We start from the raw sequence: 20,653 nt of genomic DNA, 5'->3' as shown, positions 1-20,653 counted from the left end.
TGCTGTTGAGACTTACATGGCCTTGCACTGGCCTGAGAACGTGCCCTGGGGCTTATGCCCCCCACCCTCCCTCTGCCCCCGTCTGTATGGCATCCTGGGGGAGGGGCAATGCGGGGTGTGTGTGCTGCGGGACAGGCAGCGTGGAGGGCGTATGTGCTGGGCAAGCGGTGGGGGGCGGTTCTGGGGAAAGGCAGTGTGGGAGGGCATGTGCTGGGGAGGGGCAGTGAGGGGGTACGTGTGCTGGAGTAGTGAGGGTTGCTGGGGGAGGGTATGTGCTGAGCAAGGGGCACTGCAGCGGTGACCATGAGGGCCAGGCTTTGAGCCACATGGACACATTCTGTAAGTCACAGACAAGAGACTTTCCAAGCTTGGTTTGTGCCCTTGTGATAAAGTAACTCATGTGCAGTGTTCAGCATCCCACCCCTGTGGAGCAAGCAGCTCCCCTTCCCAAGGTCCAGGCAGTCCAGGGCACATGGGATAAGGCACAGGCCCCAGGTGCAGTCACCAGGTAGCAGATCACCTTCCTCATCCTCTACAGGGAAGGAATGGCCTCCTTATCTGACCCCCAGGGCAGACGGCACCCCCACGTTGGGTGCTGAATGGCCTGCCCTGTGTTAGAGACTAGCTATCTCCTATCTCGCTCCTCTGGTGCAGAAAGCTCCTGGGCATGGCTGGGCCAGAGGAGGCTGAGGCTGGTTTGTCACCAGGAGGGTGATCCAGGCAGGGCTCAGTCCAAGCATGGCTCCCACTCACCTTAGCACCTGACGGGGACAAAAGGGGTCACCCCTGTGAAAACCCTACCCCCTGTGGTACTGCACTGGTGGCAGACGGGAGGGCTCTGCCCAAGACTGGGCCAGCCCTAGGAGCAATATCAGCAATGGAAGCGGAGTGGCAGTCAGATGGGGAAAGGGCACAGGCTGGGGCACCCCTGCAGCTGACCTATCTCATTAATGGGGCATGCAAGACTCAGAATAAGACGGGCCCTTTCACAGGGTTCCCGGGACAAAACCAGGACAATGCTGGCAGGCTGGGGATTACCCTAGTGCCAGCTTTCCCTGCAACACTCCCTGCTCAGGGCTGTGTCCTCAGTGTCATCAAACCCTCACACCAGCTTTCCCGCAACAGCCCTTCGCACCCTGCCACCCTCCGCCACATTTGCCTTTGCATCACCTAGTGACATCAGAGGGGAACACCTTTAAAATTGGTCAAAGGAAATACTTTTCACGTCACACAATTAGCCTGTGGGACTCTCTGCTACCAGATGTCATTGCGGAAACAAGCTCAATAGGGTTAAAAGAAGAACGGATGTTGTATCCCCGTTTCATTGGAGAGAGTAGAAAGGGTACAAGGGCTATAAACCCTACTGCCCCATAGGTCACTAATGGAGGGGGTTAAGGAGCCATGGACAGGTTATTCCAGAATTGCCCACTAGAGGGTTTCCTTCAGCTTCCTCTCAAGCAGCCAGCCCTGGCTTGTGTCCCAGACAGGAGCTGGATTAGATGGACGCTGCTCTGATTTGGTACAGCAACGCCTGTGTTCCACGGCGGGTGCCAGGGCATTGTGTCTACCTGGCCATATGGGGAGCTTGTTGTGTGGTCCAACAAAAGCCCCTGCTGGACACAGGCTTCCTCCTCCCGCTCCCATGGGAGGAAGAGGCAAGCAGCTTTAGGGCCAGACTGGAGCCACACAAGGAGCCTCATTCTGGGTAAGATTCTCAGGTTGGGGGCAGGAATTTCAAACTTTTCTCTGGGAGAAAACTGATCTCTTATCTTCAAATCTCAACTCGGGCAGGGGCTGCAACTGTGTCTGGACTTGGGTCAGCAGCTCCCAGCCAGCAAGGCTGATTGTGACAAAGTGGGACTGTTCTTAATGTTTCCTCTGAATAGTGTGGGGGTGCCTCAGTTTCCCCTATGCAGTTCTTAAGTATCTAGGGGGTGGGATAAGGGTGTATGATCACTGCAGAGCCCTAGAGGGCAGGTGTGTGCAGGAGTCTGGACACAGAGAATGGCCGACACCCTGTTTCCTGGCAACTGATGGCCTGGCCCTTCCCCCCTGCAAGGTGAGAGCTAAAGGGTTGGAGAACAAAGGAATCTGGTCCTGGGAAAGGGACAAAGCCCAGAGGAGGAGGGACTGGAGGGAGTTTCAGTTTGGGGCTGGCTGGGACATGGAGTGAAGGGCAGACATGGTTGTCTGGCTCACTGCCCCCAAAATGGACCCAGCTGAGGGGTCCCGTTCGCTGCACCTACAAGCTCTGTGATAGACCATGTTCCTGTTGTCTAATAAACCTTCTGATTTACTGGCTGGCTGAGAGTCCCGTCTGACTGCGGAGTTGGGGGGCAGGACCCTCTGGCTTCCCCAGGACCCCGCCTGGGCGGACTCGCTGTGGGAAGCGCACGGAGGGGCAGAGGATGCTGAATGCTCCGAGGTCAGACCCAGGAAGGTGTGAGCTGTGTGTCCTGAAGACAGGCTGCTCACAGAAAGGAGTCTTTCCCAGAGTCCTGCCTGGCTTCGTAGGGAGCAGTTCCAGAGCATCGCCCGGGGACTCTGTGACACTGATATCCACAATCCCCTATGTTTTCCAGGAGCTCTGGTCCTCTGGAGCGGGTCCCTGCTCCTCCATTGCAAATCTGTGTTACCACCTGCGGGTCAGTGCACCATCACCATGCCCTGGCAGGCTCCGAGGCGAGGGCAGTCTGACACAGAAGACACCTCCAGCTGGGGTGAGGGGGTGGCAGGGAAGAGCACAGGTTACAGCTATGTGCTGGCTGGCGGGTAGAGGGCATCTCTGCCTGTTCACTGACCCAGCCACCCCACGTGCTCCCCTGTGATTGTCTCCTCTCCTAGAGATCAGCTGCCCCTGTGGATCAAAGTCCCTTCCCAGAGGCCTCTGGGGTTGGTGCTGATGATGAGTTTGCCTTGACATGTCAGTGGGTGCTGGGGCTATTGCCCCATAATCGTTTCAAAGCTGAGGAGGAATTTCTCCCTCTTCCAAGGACTGCTCATCTGCTACAGGGAGGGCTGGTTAAAGCCAGACAGACCAGGACCCACCCGCCCTGGCCTGGAAGTGCCCAGAAGACTTGGCTGTGCTGCAGTGAGATGGAGGTGCTGCTTCCACGCAGTCAGGACGTTTGCTGGTTTATGGCTGTGAATGCCATGATCAGCCAGATGCGACAGTCCAAGGGGGCTGGCGTGACTCACTGGCTGGAGCAGGATCCCACAAGGAGCAGGAAGCCCCTTGTCTCTGAAGAACATTTTCTTATCCCCACTCTGTGCTGCTAATAGGAGCGAAATGACCAGCCATCGGCCCCGAAGGAGGATTCTGCCCAGCACAGAGTTGTGCACAAGGCGGCGGGATAGGGAGAGCAGGGAACCCACAGCCTCTATTACTGAGATGCTGCTGCAGGGTTAGCAAAGCCCTAGAGAGCAGAGAGCACCTAGCTAAGTGCCTTTGTCACTAGGTGGCTGCCCTTTGAGGGATCTTAGACCTGCCTCACCTGTGTCTGATCAGCTATTTCCAGCTGAGATGCTAAAAACCGGGGATGAGCTGCAGGAAGTGGCCTGCCCTGGAGCAGCAGGAGGGGTGTGAGGGTAGAGGCCCCTGGGCCTGCACTTTGTGCTACTTGGTGAGTTTGTATTTGAAGAATAAAACTGCCTTGCAGGCAGGGCCTGAGCAGACTCTGGGTCTGGGGTAGTCCTTCTGGGGCTCAGGAGCCAGGCCAGCAACTTCCAGCCTTGTCGTTAGGGTAAGGAGGGTCACTGGTCCATGTATGCTCAGCCATGCCCACAACAGATTCCTTGGGTGCCCTGCCCATGTACAAGGTGAGGAGGCTGGTCGGCAGGAGGCTCAGATCCCCCCTGCTCAGGTTTGCTATGTTCATCAGCTGCCAGGACCCTAGATTGTGAGCTGCGTATCAGTGCAGCGCAGAGCCTGCTGGGGCCTGATCTCTGCTAGGGGCTCAGGCTCAGCTACAACCCAAATTGCTGCCAGGAACCAGCGCCCATGAAATCCTCATGCTGGAGTGTAACAACTGGTGTTCCCCATGGTGTGATCCCACTCATTGCTGGCTGCTGCTTTGTAACTGGAGCTTACTGTGAATGGATTTAGTGTGACCTCCTGGGCAGTCGTGCAAGGGGGTCAGGGGAGTCTAGACACAGGGAGGAACTGCTAGTCCTGCTAGTGTCTCAGGCATACAGGAAGGGCAGGCAAGTCATGCATTCCCCACCCCCACCTTGAGAGTTGCTTACTTGAACACATGTACTCAGCCTCCGCTTTGGCCATCTCTCTGTTACTGCCCAGCGAGCCCCCAGCCCACTGCTGTTCCATCCCCCCACCCTGCTGCCAACAGGGGCTGTGGAGAGGCTGGCAAGACAGGTGCCTGCCCAGCAGCGTAACCTCCCGATCCACATACAGCACATGAACCACAAGGTATGTTTAGATGAGAGCCTCAGATCTGAGTGCCTGTTGCTTGGGATGAGAGATGGGAGTGAGAGACTTTCAGCCATGCAGCCCTGGCCTGGTTACCTTCCCTTCGGTGCTGATCCCAGGGCTGCTTCAGAGATTAGCAGCTGGGGTAGCCGTGACCCACCGCGTGCCCAGACAGTCATGGCTCCCCTGCATTAGCTTGGCTGGTTTCAGTATTGACTGCTTTGCTGCAGTAGTTATTTGCATTTTCCAAACACCCCTCTAGGTGCCATCCAGTGTGTGGGCACCAGTTCTATCACTGTCAGATCACACTGTAAGGACTGACCACAGGTACCCCCGCTGCCCACACGCTCTTCAGCAGCCTCACCCAAAGGAAAGATGAGCTTGCAGGCATGCCTGGAAGGTAATAAATCAGGGTGCAAGTGAAGCTGGGAGCAGTGAGTTCCTAAATTGATGAGCCCCCCAGCCCAATGTGAGCTGCCCCCAGCCCTCTCTCATTTATGCTGAATGAATGCAGTGGTGTGGATTCACACCAGCTGAGAATCCAGCCTGCAATGTTTCCCCTCTAATGCTTGCAAGAAATAAAGACCAGCAAGGTTATAGCCCCTGGAAACAGGCCTGTGTAAGGCTTCTCAGGTCTTCTGGTAATACACTCTTCTCACCTCAGCCCTGCGGCTGCCCTTTGCACTGCTCGGGCAGCACAAGCCCTGGTACTGCAGAGCTCGGCTCCTAGCCCCCAGCCCAGCAGAGGAGTTGGGAGTGTAGCCAGGGAGAGGGGTGTGGCAGGAGTGCCAGTGCTGTCTGGAAATCCCCTGTTGCCAGAATGGCTCTTGGGGACTGACACAGCTGGGCACAATTTGGAGGAGCCCTGAAACTACTCACTTGTGCCCCTCCGATATGCTGAGAATGACTCTGCCGTGGCAGACCCTCAGTGTGCTGCACAAATTACTGGGAGCAAAGGCAAAGCTGGTGGGGGGGGTGAGATGGCATGGGCTGGTATGGGGTGAAGAAGGGACAGAGAAGTATCATAGAAGCATAGAATATCAGGGTTGGAAGGGACCTCAGGAGGGGTAGCTCAGTGGTTTGAGCATTGGCCTGCTAAATCCAGGGTTGTGAGTTCAATCCTTGAGGGGGCCATTAGGGATCTGGGCCAAAAATTGGGGATTGGTCCTGCTTTGAGCAGGGGTTTGGACTAGATGACCTCCTGAGGTCCCTTCCAACCCTGATATTCTATGATTCTAAGTCATCTAGTCCAACCCCCTGCTCAAAGCAGGGGCAAGCCCCAGTTTTTGCCCCAGATCCCTAAATGGCCCCCTCAAGGATTGAGGTCACAACCGTGGGTTTAGCAGGCCAATGCTCAAACCACTGAGCTATCCCTCCTCCTCAAGTAGCTCAGTCCAGAACGGGTCAGAAAATGGGAACCTGTTTTCACAAAAAAAAAGATAAAAAATTGAAAATTTGGAAGTTGTTACCAAAGGTTCAAATCAGATCCATTTTCTGTTCAGTCAACATTTTTCAAGCACTTTTTGAGTTCTGTAGAGTTTGGAAAGCATTTGGATAATAATTGCAATAATATTGTGGGGGGAATCTCAGAAGCATGACATTTTTCACGTAAAATATCAACAATCCCTCATGGAAAAGTTTTTTTTAAAAACGTGGCCATTTTTCAATGAAAACCATTTTGTTCCAGAGCCACTGACAGACCGCTACACTTTGGCAATCCAGAGGCATTGGAACAATTCCACAGAGCAGTAAAGCTTTTTCATTTTCTGGGTGGGGTGTGTGTGTGTGTGTGTGGGGGTGCAGCACCAACTCATTTCCCGCAGTTCACAGCCCAGCAGGATGGAGAGTTCCCAAGCAGCAGGTCCCAGAAGAGGGAGAGAAATTCCAATATGTACTTCAGACAAAAGGCAGATTAGTCTGGGGCCAGGCCCGGCTGTTTCAGGAGATTAATTATTAGTCAGGTGCAGATAAAATGAGCAAGTTAAATATGGTGATAAAGATTTAGATAAAGCAGAGCCATTATACATGTGTTTTATGGCAGGGCAGGAGCTCTGCGTAATGGGGTACCTAGAAGTAACCAGCTTTTGCAGCTGTTCGTGCTCTAAGCCTGTTTATAACTGAGTGTATGAAACCTGAATTTGGTGACAACCTGAGCATAAGGTGAGCTGCAGTGGCCTCAGTGCAGTGTCTGTGCCCTGACACCATCACAGCCTGCCCCACCCAGCACCTAAGGTAGGCTTGCAGATGTTACCATCATGGGAATGCTGCATCTTGTGCCACCTCACACCTGGCACTGAACTGCTCGGGAGGCCAAGGGCTGGATTTTCAAACCAGTTCAGGTCCATGGAGCTCAGAAGTATGCACCCCCAGCAGCTCTGGCTGTGCTGTTTATGGGCAAGTTTTCCAAAGAGCCCAGCACCTTATGCGCTTGGTCTCAGCACTCTGAGCTCTGCCAAATCTGGCCGTGACTGGGGGTCTGAGGAGAATTCTGTCCTGGCTGCCCAGACGTTTGGAATAGACCAACTGCCAAGAGGACATGGCCATGCTGTTTTGTGCGTGTTTCAGGGGCTCCCTCTTCACCAGCACAGCTGCACCAGCCCAGGCCGTGACCTTGGAAATGTTTACAAGCTAAGTACCGCTCAGGCCTGCTCTGTTCTCAGAGAAACGCCCAGGAATGCATGAGGTGGGGCGGAGTGGGGTTGGTAAATTAGGTTCTTCTCTTTGATTGTGTCGAAATTAGGGAATTCAGGAGCCGTGATTCCCCACTGGTGCAGGCAATGGCAAAGGATTCAGGTATTTTGTATCCCTGCTCAGAGCAGATCTGGATGATGTCAAGGTAAAAGCATCAGTGGCAAGTCCTGCTCTCATGGTTGCTAGCTTGGGGAGAGAGAGCTGGGGATGGGGATGCCTCCAATCCCCAAGGGGATGGGGATGCCTCCAATCCCCAGTGCAGCCAAGCCCCTGTATCAGGGCTTTGTTAGCATGTTGCATTTGACCTCAGCCTTCAGGATAGATCCCCCAAGGGCAAATGCTTTTTTGAGTTACCTCACAATAGATTAGCTTCTTTCTGCCTTTTCCTCCTTTAGTATGTGTTTGTAATTGCTGTCAAATGCATGGGTGTGTATCTGTGCATTTCAGTGCTCTTGGGCACATATCAACAGTAGCCAGGTGCCTGGCTAAGGCGGGAGAGCCCTTTATGTGTGAACTTGGCACATCCACATGCATTATACAGCCAAGAGTATTTACTTTCAGGGACGGGGAGTTTTCCAGAGGGGTCATCCCCAGCAATATCTGTGCAGCATCGTCCTTCAGAGCAAGCTAATGATAGGCCCTGCAAACATGAGTCATTCACGTTGTGCAAGTGGCAGCTCCTATTAAACTGTGAGGCACCAGACCTACATGGGCAGAGTTCCCCCTGCTCCCCTGGGGGCGCTCTCTCGGTGAGGGGGTTCCTCTGGAGACAGTGCTGCATGGCTATTTTCTAAGGCCCGCCCATGGTGCAGGCTGGAGGCAGGGCTTTCTGACATGGCAAACACACCAGGGGAGGAGCCCCCCTCGCCATGTCTTTCATGTTGCAACAAATACGGGTGCTGTTGGTTGCTGCAGAGCCTTCCCTCAGCATGCCTGTGCCTTTGAGGCTGAAGCAGAGCCAGGAGAAGAACAGCATTAAAGGTTTCCTGTACAATGGGTGAGGGCTGCAGGAGGGTCTGCCTGGAGCTGGACGGTGCAGCTAGTTCAGTGCAATGTTTGGGGCTGTTGCACACCTGACACCACAGATAATAGGAACTGAATAAACAATAATCAGGTAATGAATGCTTTAGTGTATTTCTGTACTAATGTCTGAGTCAGGCTTTACAAATCCCTCCCAGCTGCTACAGGGTTATGCTGGCGGTGCTGGGGTGGGGAAGGATTCTGCAGAGATTTAAATAGAGAGAAGGTGAGAGGTGAACAAGACTCTGCTAGGAAATGTGTTTGCTTGATGCCTAGTGGAGAGGACACCTGCAGGCGGCACTCACAGCACCACTGGCACGACAGTGATTTACACTCAGTTGGATCCATCCGGGAAGGATGCCAGTTCCCGCACTGGGAGAATGGAAGGAGGTTTGTGCCTCCCTTACTCATGGGCTCCTAGGGACCAACGTGACTCCTGGTGCAGGACCTATGGACCATTTCAGGGCACAGAGTCACCAGCCTGCAAGAATATCCTTGCTATGCCCCTGGTCCATGCCCTCCCACAGAACATACCCTGCACTTGGGGCAGCTGTGGAGTGGGCAGAGCTGGCAGAGCCAGTTCTTTGCTTGGCATAGAGGCCCCAGCTTGGAAGGCTGGAGGTATTCCCTGAGACCTGGCCTACACACCCGATTCACCAACCTTTGTGGCACAAAGGAGCTGTGAGGCAATGCTGGCCCTTCCCAGCCCTGCACCTCATGTGTAATTTACACCAGTTTACAGTGGGTGTAAAATACAACTCAATCAGAACTCTTCCCTCACACCTGTCCATGTGCACACTGGATTCACCTATGGCTTGCACTCCACTGGTGTCAATAACATAGCAGGTGCCAGGTAGGGGGACTCAGGCCCATCGTTACAGGGATTGGGCCGAAGCAGACAGGGCAAAGGTTTGCCAAATTGCCGGGGCTGGGGCAGGGAGGCCTATATTATACAGGCTGGATTTAGAATCTTGCTCTCTGCACCTGGCATCTAAAGGGCTCTCAAGGGTGGCAATGCCAGGGGCCATCCCATACTGTGCTGAGTCACTGGGGCAGACAGCACGTGCTTCCAGAGCCGCCTGCCGAAGCTGATGACATGCAGGGGTAAAGCATGGTGACCTGCTGCATCCCAGGCCTGCTGGTGCGGCAGCCACCTCCGCTTCAGTCCCTAGAAGGTCTCCTTCCAGTGCAGCCCTGCCCCACGGGGCTCAGTCCCAGCAGCAGTCCTTCTCCGAGGCTGCTGCGGTTTGAGGTGACTGAGCTGTCCGCTTGCAAGTGGAGGGCGTATGCTCACCCCAGCTAGGTCAGGGATGTCGGCTCTCTTCACAGCAGGACTGTGGGGCTGGGCTCTGAATGCTGCAGCTCTCTAGTGTCAGTGTCAGTGTGTCCTGCTCACCCGAAGTCCGACCCCCATGCTGGCAGGGCCTCAACTCCCCTGCTGGTGGAATGGCCCAGCGGAGCCCTGGGCTGCACTTTGGAGCTGGTTTGGGTGACTTTATCTCCTTTGCCTGTTTGTCAGACTCTTGTGAAAGCTGGAAGTGACATTTCTTCCCCTGGTTTGGTTTCCCCACTTGGCAAACAGTCCCCCCTCCATGCCTGCCTCCCCATAGATCTGGATGCAGCGTTATTGTTTGCTTCCTTTTGGGGGGCGCTCAAGTGGCAGGGTCACAAACCAGATGCCCCCAGTGTTGATGTTCTTGAAACCTGCAAAACACCCTGCCCCCCTACAAAGAATTCCCTCTCTGTGCCCAGGGAAGAGAGAGAAAAACACCTATTTGTGCCCAGCCTTTGTGACAGGTGTCACAAAAACAGTGAACCCGCAGAGACGGCTGGAGCATGCAATGCTGAGAATAACACTCGGTGCAGCTTCTGAGCCCGCAGGGGCGCGCACAGCAGTTCCAGCACTGGTTTTATGGAGGCCCTAGGGAAACCTTGCTCGTTGTGCCATTGGTTTCTGTGCTGTCAGGACTGTAGCAGCGTCATTTTCTGTTTACTGTGAGTGTTACAGGGTCTGATTCTCCTTTCCAGTTTTACAGGGGTAACAGTAGTTTGAATGAAGTTATTCTCAATTTACACCAGGAGAATTAAGACCCTTGATGTCAACAGAATCACTCCTGATTTACACCAGAGTAGGTCAAAGGTGAATCAGGCCCTTTGAGTGCAGGGACTAACCCTGCAGCAACTCCCTGTCAAGGTGGCTCTCTGGCCACATCCCAGCAGAATTCAGCCGGGCACTAAGGGATTTGTATTTACTAGACCCTGTGAAGCAGGGAAGTATCATGCCCATGATGCAGCTGGACACCGAGGCTCAGAGAGATGCAGTGACTTGCCCAGCCCAGCACCTTTCCACCAGAATATCCTTCCCATCATCCAGGCTTGCCACCTTGGACTCCGCTCCCCCATTCCTGTCTCAGCCCAAGGCCCTCCCCAAATCCTGCCTTTACCCTTGTTGCTAAGACAGGGGTGGGCAAACTTTTTGGCGTGAGGGCCACATTGGGATTGCAAAACTGTATAGAGGGCTGGGTAGAGAAGGCTGTGCCTCCCCAAACAGCCTGGCCCCCGCCCCCTATCCACCCCCTCCCACTTCCTACCCCTGACTGCCCCGATCAGAACCTCCCACGCATCCAACCCCCCTGCTCCTTGTGCCCTGACCACCCCCTCCCGGGACCCCAGCCCCTATCCAACCTCCCCTGCTCCCTGTCCCCTGACTGCCCCGACCCCCATCCACACCGCCACCCCCTGACAGGCCCCCCGGGACTCCCACGCCTCTCCAACCCCCCCTGTTCCCCATCCCCTGACCGCCCGCCCAGAACCACCGCCCCATCCAACTGCCCCCTGACAGGCCCCCTGGGACTCCCACACCTATCCAACCACCCCCTGCTCCCTGTCCCTGGACTGCCCTCCGGGACCACTGGCCCCCTTTCCATGCTGCTCAGAGCGGCATGTCTGGCAGCCGCGCCGCCCGGCCGGAGCCAAACACACTGCCGCGCTGCCCTGCAGGATCACGCAGCCCCACTGCCCAGAGCACTGCCTGCAGGGCGGCATGGCTGCGGGGGAGAGGGGACAGTGGGGGAGGGGCTGGGGGCTAGCCTCCCTGGCAGGGAGCTCAAGGGCCAGCCTGTGGGCCATAGTTCGCCCACCTCTGTGCTAAGATGAGAGTCCATATTCAGGGAATTTCCCACCTTCACTATCGCTGGCTTCTCCTGATCAGGGCTAAACCAGTGCTCAGGCTGCTCGGCTGCTCTTGGCCTGGGGTGGGGGCAGAGAGTTTGTGGGGAGGAGGTTTTCAGAGTTGGCGAGTTTCCGGGGCCAGAGAGTTCAGGGAAAGAGGAACATTTTGTGTGGTTAATAATGTTGTTTAATGCTCCATTTATAAGATTGGAGGAAAACATGAGTTACAGTCCATGGGTGGGAGGGGGACTGCCACCACCCATGCACACTGCTGGGAGATCAACTGGATCTCTGGGGGTGGGGTGGGGGGGGTACCCAGAGCATGTGTGTGTGTGCGCGCGCGCATCCCAAGGGTCCACAAGCGAAGATACAAGTGTAGCACCAAGAAATTGGGACTTTTGTGCCAATTCCTATACTGTCCTCCACTCTCACCCTTTTGCTGTAGGGGCTTCAGTTTAACCCACACCTCCTGTGTTCCTCATGGGACTTCAGCCAGGGACACATTGAGAGCTGTGTGATCTGCTCTGCTTTCACCTCAGAGCCTAAATGCCAACAACGTTCACAATTAACTGTGAGACAAATTGCCAGCTGCCTCCAGCAGGCACCCGTGTCATTGTGCAGATTCCAGCTCCATGGCAGTCTCTCCCACCCCTGGGCTCTGTCATGGCCCACCCAGAGCAGCGGCCACATTCTGCCCAGACGTTGCTGCAGGGGAGTGGTGGGTGAGTGATAGATGTAGCCTATGAAGTGCTCTGAGATCCAAGAAGCCTTCAGGACTACTGAAGGGTGCCAGGAATCTGCATGGATCTGCTCCTTAAAGGGATGCACAGTGAAGACAATTACATGGCAGGCTTGGGCTTTTGACTCAGATGTTCCAAGCACACTGACAGCCACAAGGGCAGACTCCAGGCCTGGTGTAAGAAGGTGTCTTTGGGCAAGGTTATGCAGAGGCTGTTATAAATATAAAGGGAAGGGTAAACACCTTTAAAATCCCTCCTGGCCAGAGGAAAAACCCTTTCACCTGTAAAGGGTTAAGAAGCTAGGATAACCTCACTGGCACCTGACCAAAATGACCAATGGGGAGACAAGATACTTTCAATGCTGGAGCGGGAGAGAAACAAAGGGTCTGGGTCTGCCTGTGTGATGCTTTTGCCAGGGACAGAATAGGAATGGAGTCTTAGAACTTAGTAAGTAATCTAGAGAGATATGCATTAGATTATGATTTATTTAAATGGTTAAGAAAATAAGCTGTGCTGAATGGAATGGATATTCCTGTTTTTGTGTCTCTTTGTAACTTAAGGTTTTGCCTAGAGGGATTCTCTATGTTTTGAATCTAATTACCCTGTAAGGTATTTATCATCCTGATTTTACAGAGGTGATTCTTTTACTTTTTCTTCTATTAAAATTCTTCTTTTAAGAACCTGAATGCTCTAAAGATCCAAGGGTTTGGGTCTGTGGTCACCTACGCAAATTGGTGAGGATTTTTATCAAGCCTTCCCCAGGAAAGGGGGTGTAAAGGTAAGGGAGGATTTTGGGGGGAAAGACGTTTCCAAACGGGCTCTTTCCTAATAATAATAATACCGGTTAGACGTTTGGTGGTGGCAGTGGAAGTCCAAGGGCAAAGGGTAAAATAGTTTGTACCCTGGGAAAGTTTTAACCTAAGCTGGTAAAAATAAGCTTAGGAGATTTTCATGCAGGTCCCCACATCTGTACCCTAGTGTTCAGAGTGGGGAAGGAACCCTGACAGAAGCATAATTGACAACATTGATGGTAGTGGTTGTTACTTCGTATCGTAGTAGTACTTTGAATCTTCAAACAGGATGGGGACCCCCTGGCATCAGGTGCAGCACAGATAGCGAGAGGCAGTCCTTGTCCCAAAGAGCACACTCTCACTAGACAAGACCGAGGGTGGAAGCAGGAAGGTCAGAGCCCCCATTTCACAAAGCCATGCAGGGACTGGTCCAGGGCACACAGGGAGTCTTGTGGCAGAGCTGGGAATTGAACCCAACTCTCCTGAGCCCAACATCTGGTGTAAACTGGGGTGGAGAGGACTGTAAGCAGCAAAGCAGAGTAATGTGCCGGAGATGGACTTTGAATGTGCAAAATGACCATAAATCACATGGCAGGAAAACAGAAGGGCACAGCAGGAACAACAGGAAGGAGTGAAATTTGGCAGCTCTCATCCAGACCATGTACTTGGGGCTGTATGAGCTAGTGTCTGCCCAGGGGAGGAGCAGAGACAGTCCCAAAGTCCAGCCTCATCACACATCCAGAGATCGACAAGGCTTCAGTGCCAGCCCATTGCCCCACATGCTGGCCCTTCCCATTGCCCTACATGCTGGCTCAGTGATTTGTTCTGCTGCACTCTTGGGGCCCAGCCTCCTCCCACTCCCACTGGTGTCCAACGGGAATAGCAGCGCTGATGTCACTGAGTGATTCTGATGTAAAACGGGTGTGAATGAGATCAGAAGTAGGTCCTTGGCATGTGCATTGCACTCATTTGGCAGGAGGCCAAAGCCAGCATCTGTGCCGGTCAGCATCTGTGTCTGGTTCTTGGGAGACCAGGAACCAGAGAGTAGCATCTCAGCGCTGGGTTCTAGATACTGCAGTGATGGGGGCCAGGTCAGCACCATGGATGGGGTTCCTGCATGGCAAGGAGGCAGGGCTGCTGGCTGCTATGCTCCTAGCCTTGGGCTTAAAGGGCACACTGGGGTTGTTACCAGGAGCAAGGGGACATGATCTAAGAATCTCTCTCACAGAACTGGCTCCCTCCAGGATTAGAGAGACACAAACGGAGACTTTGCTCCCACAGCTGAGAATCTGGGTCTTAATATCACTTGGCTATTTTATCATGTGAACGGTTAGCTCCACGCTCCCGTTTGTTGTCATTGGTACAGTCCCACCTGTGTAAAGGGCAGCCAGCCAGCGAGCGATGAGAGCCTTGGAGCACTCTGGTGAGTCCAGGCATTCAATTCACAGCACTGGATGGAGTACAATAGCTTTAACCAGTGAACTGTCCCCGGGGGGTGCTGCTTTCGCTCAGCCCGGGGAGCACTCAGTCTCTAGCCCAGCAGCCAGTTTTGTTTCATGGGACGCTGGATATTTTGTTTTTAAATTTCCAGAATAAACTTAATGGAAACAAAGTTTCTGGGTTTTGAAAAGTGTTTTTATACATTTCAGGTTTTTGTTGATTCACCAAAACACAGGAACATTGTGACCCGGATGAAGGTTCACTTTGGCTGAAAGGGCTTTTTAAAAATTTTCCTGGTCAAAAAAAGGTAGAGGGAACAATGGGAGTGACCCCTAGCTCTGGGGTCATTTTGTATCCTGCCAGGCACGTGCAGCTCCAGCTGCTTTTAAGTTTGGGCCGGAATTTCACCTGCACAAACTTTAGAGTGAGGCTCCCACCCCTGGAGCCCGGAGCCCGACGGAGGGAGCTCGTTGGCTTCTGCTCTGGGCCCCAGCCGCTCGCAGAGGGGCACGGCGTCCTCCCCATCCCACTGGGCGAGCGGGGGGCAGCCCCACCCACTCCTGACCCCTGGTGGGGAAAGGGAATCCCCGGCCCGTAGATGGGGCCATGGCCGAAGTCCCCTCCCCCGGCCCGCTCAGCCTGCCCCAGCGCCCGGTCCCTCGGCGCGCTGCGCAGGGAGGGTTTACACGGGCTGGGTGCGCGCCGCCCCGGAGGCGTGGCGCTCGCAGGCCGGGCTGGAGGCTTTTTCAGCTGAGGAGTTTCGGGTCCTGTGCCAAGCGCTGGAGCGTCTCCTGCGCTCGCTCCCAGTTCTCCGCAGAGGGGAGGCGCAGCAGCCCGGAACGGAGCGTGTCTCCAGCCTGAGACAGGGCTCAGGGAGCAGGATCCCGGCCCCCACTTGTGCCCGAGAGCCATGGCTTTGCCCAGGGCATCCCCGGGGTCCTAAGCACCCTGACCCACAAGGCGGGAGTGGTGGGGCTCTCCGCGCGCCAGTCCAGCTGTTCCTGGCACCCCCCTACTGGCTGGGGCAGCCGGCGGGACACCTGCCGGAGCCGGACCCTATGCCAGGCTCAGCTGCAGGCCATGCAGGTGGGTGAGGCACCGAGAGGGGACGGGATACAGAGCGAGTTCGCTGCTGGCTGCGATTCATGCTGGGGTGGTGGAGGGCGGAGAAAGCGGAAAGCCTGGGGGGTTGGCCAGAGCGTGCCCCGGCTGAACTCCAAGGGTTTCTCTCTGCACACAGGTGGCCTGGGACAGGCAGGGCAGATGGCATGTCGGACCTCTCCTCGAGGACTTGCCAACACCTCCAGGTGGGCTTGGAGACCCCACTGCTGAAGGGCATCTGCTCTACCTGCTCTTGAAGAAGATGCACTTGTTCCGGAGCTACAGCTACCAGATCCAGCTGGAGGGTGAGGCGGGCAGCCTGCCCAGGATACAGGGCATCCGATGGGTAACTACTGAAGCTGCTTCGCGTTGCCTTGCCTGGTGTTTGTGAGAGCTGCAGGTGTCAGTGCCAAGGTGCTAGCAGGGCTCTGCTAGTGGGGAAGGGCGGGGAGGGGATGGTTTCTTGTGACAGACTCTGGGTGCAGGAAGCTGGCACGGAGTAATGAAGGTTAGTCAGGTTGGAGCAAGGCTTTGTTTCATCCCTTGAGCCAATCGTGTAGCAATAACTCACTCAGTAACTGACTAACAGAGCAAATTGACCTGGACATTGGCAAGTGCTTGGTGCCAGACAGTGGAAAGCAGTTTCCAAGGACTCTATGGACAATTGTGGTTTCTGGGGTTTAAGCAGCCAGGATTCTCTGAAACGTGTTTGACTGTGATATTCCCCTAGGATTCCGAGTCTAGCCTAATTCAGTCCAGCAGGTAACAGGGCAGAGTTAAATGGGAAAGGTGCAGGAATGCCACCTCTGCACCAATCCTTCCCCCACTCCTCTCCAGAACAGACACAAGGGCTGCAGTTGGGTAGACTGTCTCCATGCATGAATCCTTCCCTGGGCTGTGATTCTGTGTTTTCCTGCAGTTTGGGGAGCCATTTATACTGTCAGCGTACGTTCTAATTTGGTGGTATTTTACATCCACATGGCACTCGCTTTGCATGGCTGCACCTGACTGCACCAGGGCCAGGCAATGGGGAACTGGCCCCAGTCCAGAGGGGAGAAGGGAGTTAGTCTCCGTGGCCCAGTCAGGGCTTGGCCCCTCTGCTGAGACAGTTGTTATTAGTGACACCCAATTGAGACCCAGCAAACTTAGTGAACAGAAAGAAAAGGAGTACTTGTGGCACCTTAGAGACTAAGTCTCTAAGGTGCCACAAGTACTCCTTTTCTTTTTGCGAGTACAGACTAACACGGCTGTTAGTGAACAGAGGGGCCTTCAAATCTGGAGTCAACAGTAATTTGTGGCAGTTTCCACTGCACTTCTGCTACATCCTTCATAGTGTGTTGGGGGTCTCAGGACTGGTGCCTGAGGGCAGAGAGCATGGGCTGGGGGTGGCACGAGGCTGATGGGAAGCAATCAAGAGGCAACGTGTGCTGGGCGCAAAGGGAATAAAACCTCAGGGAGGGAGCCTGCAGAGTGATGTTCATGTGTGAAAGGTCAGCCATGCATGGGATCCCTCAGCCAGGTTCAATGCTTTCCCATGTTAACAGCCCCGTCTCAGCAGAGTGTTCCCGCCCAAGCTGTTCCTCGTGTCTGTCAGATTCAGGGGGACTCTTGTGCTTGCTATTCCTGGAAGCCCTGCGGAGTCCTGACTCCAGGGGAGGAGGAGGGGTGGAGGTGGGGTGGAGGGGTCTGTCCAGCACCATTACCAGGTCTGTGATGTGCCAAGCCAGCAGTATAGGGGTGGGGGGGATGCATGGGGGTCTCTGAGGGCAAAACTTGGCCTGCGGAACCTTAATTCCTGGTGACGGCACAACCAAGGGAAGATCCCTGGTGTGACTCTCTGGTCTCCGGATGGGGGGCTGCAGGGTCAGCAGTCAGAGAAAACAGCCTTCCCTTGTACACCTAAGCAAGGAGTCCTAAGGTGTCCCTTTTCAGCACAGAACTGCACTGACATTTCCAAAGACAGTCTGATCTCCATGTGCGAGTCTCCAAATGGCCTAGGCCCTGGGCTGGGCTGGGAGAGCAGCATGGTACTCACTCCCTGGTGCTTCTTTTATGTTGGGTGATTTGGGGCAGGGCAAGGAACACCTCGGCAGACATGGCCTTAGCTGTTAGTGAAAGCATTTCCCAAGCGATTGCCCCAGCTTGTTCTCCAGGTTCAGCTCTCACTGAGGCATGAAATCAGACCTGTGCTATTGTGCTTCAGTGCACAGCGGCTGTAGTGAGTGTTTAAGCAATCTACTTGACCATGTCTTAGAGTATGTGAACAGGAAACACCTCTACACCAATCTCGGCACCAGCAAATAACCCACACTGTCTCTGCCACACAAGACATTTCATGGGCAGGATTTCCCTTGAGTTTCTGCTTCTTCCCCCTTAATTTTAAAACTGCTCTAATTTATGCTGTGCCTCTTATTATCCTCTTTGTGCCCTGGGAAGCAGAGAATAGCCATAGTGCAGTTCACCCCTTCCCCACCCTCCTCACTCCTGGCTGGTCCCTCCATGCCAGCGGCTGGGACCAGGGCTGTACTCTGGCAGGGAGAACTCCTGTGCAGGTGGCATTCATGGTGTACATGAGAACTGGATCCCACAGCTTGAACACTGACTCAGCCAGGGCTGTCAGGTGCTATCCTGAGCACAGATTCATGGTGGCCTGGAAGGCTGTAGATATCAGGGATGCTCAGAACACATGGTCTGTTAACTGGCCCGTCTCTCAAGTGTATCCATGTCTGAATTTCTTTGCTTCAGTTTCCTCCCCCCGTGGTAAGAGGAAAGTAAGAGCTGGTGACATTTTTCAAACAAGTTTTTCATTAAAAAAAATGGCTATTTTTTTTTCCAAATTGTCCATTTTTGTGATTTTAAAAAAAGTCATTTAAAATATTTTTGTTTCTTGTTTCCTTCCCCCACCCCCCAGGTCTTTTAGAAAATACATACAAAATGATGGGTCTAAATTAGCTGTTAACACTCAAGAAAGAGATCGTTGAGTCATTGTGGATAGTTCTCTGAAAACATCTGCTCAATGTGCAGTGGCAGTCAAAAATGCTAACAATGTTAGGAACCATTAGGAAAGGGATAGATAATAAGACAGAAAATATCATATTGCCTCTGTATAAATTCATGGTATGCCCACACCTTGAATACTGTGTGTAGTTCTGGTCATCCCATCTCAAAAACGGTATATTAACATGGAAAAGGTACAGAGAAGCACAACAAATATGATTAGGGGTATGGAACAGCGTCCATCTAAAGAGACCGTAAAAAGACTGGGACTGTTCACTTTGGAAAAGAGACGACTAAGGGGGGATACGCGAGAGGTCTGTGAGATAATGATGGGTGTGGAGAAAGTCAATAAGGAAGTGTTATTTATCCCTTCACATAACATGAGAACTAGGGGTCACCCAATGAAATTGATAGGCAACAGGTTTAAAACAAACAATAGGAAGTCCTTCTTTGCACAACACACACTCAACCTGGGGAACTCATTGCCAAGGGAGGTTGTGAAGGAAGTATAAGTGGGTTTAAAAAAGAGTGAGAGAAGTTCATGGGGGACAGGTCCATCAATGGCTATTAGCCCAGATAGTCAGGGACACAACCCCATGCTCTGGGTGCCCCTAAATCTCTGACTGCTAGAAACTGGGAGTGGACGACAGGGGATTGATCCCTTGATAATTGCCCTGTTTGTTCATTCCTTCTGAAGCATCTGGCGCTGGCCACTGTGGGAACACACGATACTGGGCTAGATGGACCATGGGTCTGACTCAGTATGGTCGTTTTTATGTTCTTAAAATCATTCGCCATGCACCCCTGAAAATGCCTAGGTGGGAGGAGAATGGCAAAAGGAGGGGAAAAGATGGTGCTTTATAAGTTTATGAAGGGGCTGATATGGCGGGGTTGCCTGTGATAGTAGGGGACTGGATTTGATGACCCCGTCCTGTGTTCCTGCAAATGTGGAGGTGGCAGGGGGAGAAGGCAGGGGGAGAAGGCAGCCATGCTGCCTAAGGAGCTGGCTGGGCCTGGCATGGGAGCAGCAGCTTCCCCTGTGTTCTCTGTTGCTCTGGGAGACCCATCCCTTTGGAGCTGCCCTCGTGGCTCTGGGTAAACACCAAAGTCTTACCCTCTCTCTCAGCCAGCTTTTCAGCTTTGAGCATTTGCAGCTGAACATCAACCTATGTGCTTTTCTCTGCCTGTCATTGTGGGGGGTGGGGAGGGGAAGTCATTTCAGAGCATCCCATCAGGCTCTGGGGGTCTGATATTCCTTGCCCCCACATGTATTTTGCCATGGCCTGGAATCCCTGAACTCTGGGATCGTATACAGCTCCAGGAGGGGCGCGGAGCCCTGGTTGAAGATTCTGGGGAGGGTCCCATGGCCCAGGGCTGCAGAGGAAGGCACCCCGCATGGGTGGGCCTTACGCTGATTTCTTGCCATCCTGTTTGAGGCTGCGGAAGGGCGAGGGCCTTCACAAGAACCTTAAGGACTGAAATAGCTTTGTTATTGTCCCTGGGATCCCAAACAAAGGCCAGCGCGAGAGCAGAGCCGCGGTCCCAGGGCCTGGCCAGGTGCCCAGAGCTGCCGGATTTCTGGAGACAGACAGGATCTCGAGGCCCTTGCAGCCAGGCAGCAGGAAGATGGAAAAGGGTGACTCCTTAGGAAGCTGCCTGGAGACAGCAGCTGAAATGCTGGGACAAATTGGGCAGGGGCCAGGTGGGGATGCTCAGCAAGTCAGGGAGGGAGTGAGGTGAGCAGAGCAGGAGTCCTTGCAGAGAAAGCTGGGGCGGTGGCAGTGGCAGGGCTGAGCGGGCGGTGGCCGGGCGGCTGGGGGCGGGGCAGGCAGTGGCGGGGCAGGCCAGTTGGGCGGGCGGTGGCTAGGCTGGGCGGGCGGTGGCAGGGCTGGAAGGGCAGTGGTGCGGAGAGCCAGCTGGGCGGGTGGAATTGGAGCACCCAGGCACTGAGTAGGGGTGTTTGGGAAGTGCTATGGCAGCAAAAGGAGAGTGGCACAAACCTGCTTTGGACACAAAGGTCCCTTTGGGCATCCAGGGAAACCACTCACTGGGAATGTCACTAGAGTGAACGGGGGACAGTTCTAGAGCTGGTTGAATAATGAGAAAATCCTGGGTCTTCTGTGAATTAAAGCGCCCACTTCTTTTCCTTGTTCCTCACTGGATTCGAGGTGGCTGCCGGGCACTGGTCTGGTGAACACATTTGTGAATCTTGAAAAGTTTCTCTGGTTTTAGTGCAGTGCTGAGTTATGTGAAAACCCATGCTGGAAAGTGTGTTA

The 20,653-nt window shown here is 54.0% G+C and overlaps 1 protein-coding gene across 1 annotated transcript in view; it reads left to right on the top strand.

The window, feature by feature from the left end:
* Nucleotides 1–14,994: 14,994 nt before the first annotated feature.
* Nucleotides 14,995–20,653, top strand: part of RAPGEF3 (Rap guanine nucleotide exchange factor 3) — a 94,792-nt gene continuing 89,133 nt past the window's right edge. Inside the window, exons 1-2 of the mRNA XM_074935175.1 lie at nt 14,995–15,365; nt 15,520–15,726. Of these exons, the coding sequence (XP_074791276.1) occupies nt 15,360–15,365; nt 15,520–15,726 (213 nt within the window). The 5' untranslated portion in view covers nt 14,995–15,359. The remainder of the gene's footprint in view (nt 15,366–15,519; nt 15,727–20,653) is intronic.

The sequence above is a fragment of the Natator depressus genome, chromosome 20 (assembly GCF_965152275.1).
Source record: "Natator depressus isolate rNatDep1 chromosome 20, rNatDep2.hap1, whole genome shotgun sequence".
Lineage (NCBI taxonomy): Eukaryota > Metazoa > Chordata > Testudines > Cheloniidae > Natator > Natator depressus.
The sequence above is the reverse complement of the archived record's forward strand: the minus strand, read 5'-3'. Positions and strand labels throughout refer to the sequence as shown.